The sequence below is a fragment of the Ochotona curzoniae genome, unplaced genomic scaffold (assembly GCF_017591425.1).
Source record: "Ochotona curzoniae isolate NIBS_2020 unplaced genomic scaffold, NIBS_Ocur_1.0 contig_3385, whole genome shotgun sequence".
Classification (NCBI taxonomy): domain Eukaryota; kingdom Metazoa; phylum Chordata; class Mammalia; order Lagomorpha; family Ochotonidae; genus Ochotona; species Ochotona curzoniae.
In genome coordinates, this window is record NW_024465846.1 from 1 (window position 1) to 6500 (window position 6500).

General features: G+C 47.2%; 2 protein-coding genes across 2 annotated transcripts; both read right to left on the reverse strand.

Moving 5' to 3' along the window:
- Positions 1-4: 4 nt before the first annotated feature.
- On the reverse strand, positions 5-1216 carry LOC121156375 (protocadherin beta-11-like; the record flags this gene model as incomplete). Its single annotated transcript, XM_040979997.1, has 1 exon — positions 5-1216. A coding segment is annotated over exon 1 (1212 nt), but the record flags the coding sequence as incomplete, so codon positions are not given.
- A 3957-nt stretch (positions 1217-5173) lies between these two features.
- LOC121156376 (protocadherin beta-4-like) lies at positions 5174-6496 on the reverse strand (the record flags this gene model as incomplete). Its single annotated transcript, XM_040979998.1, has 2 exons — positions 5174-5577; positions 5644-6496. Coding segments are annotated over 2 exons (1257 nt in total), but the record flags the coding sequence as incomplete, so codon positions are not given.
- Positions 6497-6500: the final 4 nt, after the last annotated feature.

The following is a 6500-nucleotide window of genomic DNA, read 5'->3' on the forward strand; positions in this document are numbered from 1 at the left end:
CTGTCTCCAAAGTATAGTAATTTGCAACGTTAGATTTTAGCACAAATGGAATGTCCTCCGGGATAGAACACACCGTTCTCCCGTTTTCCCCTTCATCTCTATCCCGAATACTGAAAAGCATAACTACCGTCACAGGCGAATTTTCTAGAATTTCACTCGTTATTGAGGACACAGCGATCTCAGGAGCATTGTCGTTCACATCTGTCACCTGAATTCGTACTGCAGCTTTTCCAAAGAGGCCGCCCCTGTCTGTGGCTTGAACGATTATTGAGTAGGATTGAGTTGTTTCAAAATCTAAGGATCCTCTCAGAGTAACTTTTCCAGATTTCCCATCAATATCAAATGTCTTGCGAATATCTTCCGAGCCATGGGAGAAGGTGTAGGATATTTCCCCGTTTGCTCCTGAGTCTGAATCCCAAGCGGACACGCTGACGACCTGGGAACCCAGAACGCTGTCCTCCGGGATTGTTACCTCATAAAACGGGCGCTCGAATGCGGGGGCGTTGTCGTTAATGTCCACGACCATCACCCGAACCGCGGCTGTCCCAGACCGGGGTGGAGCCCCGCCGTCCAGCGCTGTGAGGGTGAGCCTGAGCTCGGGCTGCGCTTCGAAATCCAGCGCCTCGTCCAGAACCAACTCGGGGTACTTCTCACCGTCAGGATTGACTCTCAGTTTTACGTGGAAATGAGAGTTGGGGCTTACCTCATAGCCATTTACAGCGTTGACCCCAACATCTAAATCCTTTGCACTTTCCAGTAAGAACACGGCACCCACGGGGCTGTTCTCTGGGATCTCCAGCAGCATCTCTTTTTCTAAAAAGACTGGAGGGTGGTCATTGACATCCATGACCTCAAGCTCAAGCCGTAAGAACTGCAGAGGATGTTTCATTATCACCTGGAAGTGCAGCACGCAGGGTTCGGCGGAGCCACACAGCTCCTCCCGGTCTAGTGGCTCGCTTAGCACCAAATCCCCGGTGCTGCTGTCCAGCTGCAGGGGCTGTTTGCGATCATTAGAGACCACCTGGGTCTCCCGGGACGCCAGCTCCCCCAGCTCCAAGCCCAAATCCTTAATCAAATTGCCCACCAAGCTTCCACTCGGCGTTTCCTCCGCCACCGAAAAGCGCCCGGTTTCTGAGCCAGCCCAAGCCATTCCCAGCGAAATAAAGAGAAGCAGGACTTGCCTGGTGCGCAGACACCCTGCCCTTCCAATCTCCATGGCTCCTTTCCGGAAGGCTTCCCTCAGAAACGCCTTAGCTCCACCTCACAACTGATGGGAAAAGAATCCTGGATTTGTCTACTAAAAGCTCGCGCCTAAGCACTTTAACCTTATTGAACAGCTAGCTGAGAGGTTGCCCTTGATGGCTGGCTCTTTCACTCGGTGCAGTTCTTTGTGTCCGGGGATGCAGTCACGGCCGTGATTCTGTGTAATCTTTGCCCGTGATATTATCCTGCAGCGCCACCATGTGACTACACAGATTTTTGCAGTTTGTTGAAAAGCACAATAAATTCTACTCCCATAAATGTTTTCCAGAATCAAACGTTGTTTTATTTATGGTTTTTCACTATAAATACATACTATCTTTCATAATAGTTTTCTGAAATTCTTTATGTGTTGGGATAAGATGATTATTTGTTTTCAAACACTGATTAAAATATCCCTCCAAGTACACAAAGACATGTTTCATTTAATGCTGTCGGGACATCTTTTAATGTTGGGTGGTTTCAATCCTAGATGAAGTACATGACTGCCATATAATGACAGAGTGTTTGGTGTTCATCAGTGAGGCCACCATAGGCATTCTCAAAACAAGAGGAGGAGGAAAGATATAGAATGGTCTACATGGACATTTTAGGTACAAATTACATTCTTAAAATTATAAACTGGGTACATGATACACAATAGAAAATCAGTACAAATAGGTACAATTTGGAAACTTCATGGATTGATTGAAATTTTTTGCTTCCTTTTAAAATACTAAAGTGATGAAAACAATAATACAAATGTGCAAAGGACAAGGATGCACATGTGAACACATGTTTTCAAGAACAGAAAGCAAATCCACTTAGTAGGTCCATTTAAATGCTTAAAGTTCCTGCACTGAAAATGTGCACAAGAAACACTGGATTCCCAAAACCCCACCTTAAGCAGAGTATTGAGAGGAACCAGATACTGAGAATGAAGTTAATTAATGACAAAAAGCCATTCCTTGGAAGTAAGTATTTAGGAGATTTAAATTATCTGCTCCTCTCATCATCCTACTGAAACAGGAAAATAATTCTAAAATAGAAAATGGAAATTTGATTCTCTGGAGACATTAAATGGGACTGACTTTGATCTTGGAGACCCTGTTAGGACCAAGTGCAAGAGCAATGTCTGAAAGAAACAACAAAGAAGGTAAAATAAGGAAAACTTTTCATTTAATCCCTCCCTATACAACATTCCCATTTCTAGGACTCAAAGTATATGCGTGACCCTACCTGGCCCCCAAAGAGTGAGCATCACAGAATTCCAAACTGGACAATATCAAATGATCAAATAAAGACACACATAATGCAGAATATTTAGTGGTTCCCAGGTAACAGTCCCACTCAGCAGAGTTCTGTCAGAGTGAATCCCTTCAGCATCACAACCCACAGACTCACAGAACGACAGCATTTGGACAGACCATATTTCTTAAATCATTAGAAACCAGGCAAGGATGATAGGACATTTAAGCAAATGCTAATCACATGCAACAGGAATGTCAAAATTGCCACCATCATTACAAAAAAAAAATAAGGTAGAAAAGAAACCAGAGTTCCTAAACAAAGCAGAAAAACATCTTCCAAATCATGTGGTTAATATCATCAGAGAAAATAAAATTCAATAAATTTTGATAAAATTGAGACATCTAATAAGAATTATGATTAGAAAATACCCACCCTGTGTCATCAGTTATTTGAAAAAATTTCATACTAACTTATTTATTTAATTTTAATAGTGACTACATGATGTGTTCTTATTATATGATAAAAATAGATGAAGACTTTGTGCCCCTTACTAATATAACCCGCAGAAAATTCTTCACTTCTCTTGATTTTAATTTTGAAAATGGATACAATGGCTCAACTAGCTAATCCTCTGCCAGCAATTACCACCATCCCATAGAGGTGCCAGTTCATGTCCCAGCTGCTCTACTTCCCATCCAGCTCCCTGGCCTGGGAAGGCAATGGAGGATGGTGCAAAATCATGGGACCCTATCCCCGCAAGGGAGACCCAGAAAAAGCTCCTGGCTCCTAGCCTTAGATCAGCTCAGCTCTGGCCATTACAGCCACTTGTGAGAGAACCAATACATGATAAGGATCCTCACCAGTCAAGGTGAGGATCTTAGCCACTAGGCTAAGAGTTGGATCTGGGGTCACCCCAAGTGTGGTTTCCTGGGGGAATCCTCAACTGGATCATTGGTCTAAAAATCCAACCACAGGGAGATTAATAGAATTTGTGGTCCAAATTTGGAATACAGGCATTGGGACTGGGCCTTCTCAATAGCTGATGCATATGCAGTGGACAGAATGCCCAGGTGAATAAGAGTGATATGATGGCCAGTTCATTTGGGCCTATGAGGACATTGAATGCCATGCAAGAAGATGGAGCACAGAACAGGTTGGACAACTTTCCTGACCAAGATTTGACAGTAAGTATCTGGATGACTGGATGCACTAAGGAGGACTCTGCCAGCCAATGGAAACTGGAGGGATTTTCTCAAATTTAGAGCAGTGAAACCAACAGTCTTCGACCCCTGGCAACTGCTTAAGCAACACTCCGGGAGCATTCTTCTCCACCTTAAGGTTTCTAAGATGAACCCCGTCCCCAGATACTGATGTAGTTTGGCAGCTGGGAGCAGCATCCTTCCCTTTCCTCACCCTCTCCCAAACAGGAGAAAAGGGAAGTAAAGGAAAATTGGCAGTTATCTTCCACATCCACATTCCCCTATACCAAAACCTCGCCACACCTTTCTATGGCATTCATAGGCAAGCATTTTTGTCCAAGTATGCAAAAAACATCAAATAAAAAGTAAAAATTTAAAAATTATCTTAAAAAGAGTTTTAGCAAAATCAGTTCAATATAAAGTACACACACATTTCATTTAGCAAAATGGCCATAAATTACTTTAATCTTTAAAAACTGGCAATTTTATTGAAAGGGTAGGAGCGTTGTGACTGCAGTGCCAGCAGTTAATTTCTTCGTTGGAACGCAAGAGTTACTTTTTTATCTTAGCGACAACCAATCAAAATATAAAACTGAACAAGATATACACATATTATCTAGCAATACTGTCATCAATTCTAAAATAATCCCCAGTAGGACAAATGAGATTATTCAAATCTGGTCTTATGAATTTTAGCTAATCTTCATATTAAAACTTAACAACTAGATCTAGAAAATAAGTTGTAAATATCCTTTCATCACTCAAGCAATATTCTTACACAGAAAAAAACTGAAAAGGTTTGAGAATCTGTATTAACTGTCAGGCAGATTAGCACATTAAATTTTCACTTTACATGTTAATCAACTTTATTATACCAGCAAGAAAACATTACCAAAGAAACTGTCGTGTATATCAAGGAACTACGATGATAACGACAGGAAAATTAATGGAGTACAGATGTTAAAAGTGCTTGGATTCATTTCGCATACACAGTTTAGTTCTGTTCTTTTACATGCTAGCATTGAGAACGAGATGACATGCCGTTTAAAACATGAATAAAGAGAAAGCTCAAATAACACTGGAAACTTGTGACACAAAAGAAGGAAATAGAAACGTGGCAGGATGCGATATGCAGCTTCTGAAACACACCACGAGAAAAGTCAACATCTCAGTTTTCCAAAAGGAGAAATAGGCAAATAAACACCTTAGACTGGGAGCGATTTGCTCTCTAAGTCTATAATTAATAAATTTTAAGTAATTAAGACAAGGCAAGCCTATTACAACACAATCATATAACAAATAAAGAACTCCCAGGTAGTAAACTATCATCTCACACAGCCATATATAAACAGCCACTTGAAAACAATATAAAAACACAATGCAAGAAATCTGGAAAAAGTAAAACCAACTAAAAAGCACACACATTTCAGAAAACAAATGCTGCTTGAAAAGTGTGACGAACACCACAAACATGCAAGGTAGAATTATTCATATTTGAACTCAAACCCACTGTGGAGAGGAGAATCCTCTATTTCTTTGCCAGTAACCTTGGCTGTGAGGTTAGGTATAATCGGCTTCATGAACTTGAACTCACCAGTCCCACTCCCTCCACTCACACACACCTCATACTGGTAGCTCTGCGACAGCGTCCCCGCCCCGCCCACGTCCACCAGAGGACCCACACCACCACACCCAGCCCCGGCAGGGAAGAAGCGGCCCTCGGCCACAGACACCCCACACCCTGACCCCACCGCCACAGCCCCAGCCCCGGCCCCGCCGCGCCCACACAGCCGCGCGGCCACCAGCGCCAACACAGACGCCAAGAACAGAGAAGACACCGCCGCCAGCGCCACCACCAGCGACACCGTCAGCGCCTCCGCCTGCCCAGCCTCGCCCCCCACACCCGCCTGCCCCGCCTGCCCCGCCTGCCCCGCCTGCCCCGCCTGCCCCGCCTGCCCCGCCGGCGCGTCGGGCCGCGGCAGGTAGGGCTGCGAGAAGCCGTCCACCAGCAGCACGTGCAGCGCCACGCTGGCCGAGAGCGGCGGCTCGCCGTGGTCGCGCACCTGCACCAGCAGCCGCTGCTGCGGCGCGTCGCGCTCGCTCACAGGCCGCGCCGTGCGCACCTCGCCGCTGTGCGCCCACACGCCGAACAGCCCGGGCTCCGTGGCCTGCAGCAGCTCGTACGACAGCCACGCGTTGCGGCCCGAGTCGCCGTCCACCGCCACCACCTTGCTCACCACGTAGCCCGCCTCGGCGCCGCGCGGCACCAGCTCGGGGCACGCGCCCGCCGCAGAGCCGTTGCGCGGCGGGTACAGCACGCGCGGCGCGTGGTCGTTGGCGTCGCGCAGCACCACGCGCACGCGCGCCTCGCCGCTCAGCGCCGGAGACCCGCCGTCCGACGCGCGCACGCCGAACTCGAAGGCGCGCAGGGTCTCGTAGTCGAGCGCGCGCAGCGCGAACAGCTGCCCGCTCGCCGCGTCCAGGGCCACCAGCGCGCCCACGTCCACCTGCTCCTGTCCCTGTCCCTGTGGCTGCTGCGTTGCCTGGTCTTGTGTGAGCAGCGAGTAGGTGAGCTGGGCGTTGGTGCCCGCGTCCCTGTCGCTGGCGCTCACGCTGCCGATGTGCAGCGCGGGGCTGTTGTTCTCCAGCACGAACAGGGTGTACAGGGCCTGGCTGAAGGTGGGCGCGTTGTCGTTGACGTCGGACACGTGCACTGTCACGTTGTGCTGGCTCTGCAGCCTGGGCGTGCCCAGGTCAGAGACGGTGATGGTGATGGTGTACTGGGCCCTGGCCTCCCTGTCCAGCGGTCCT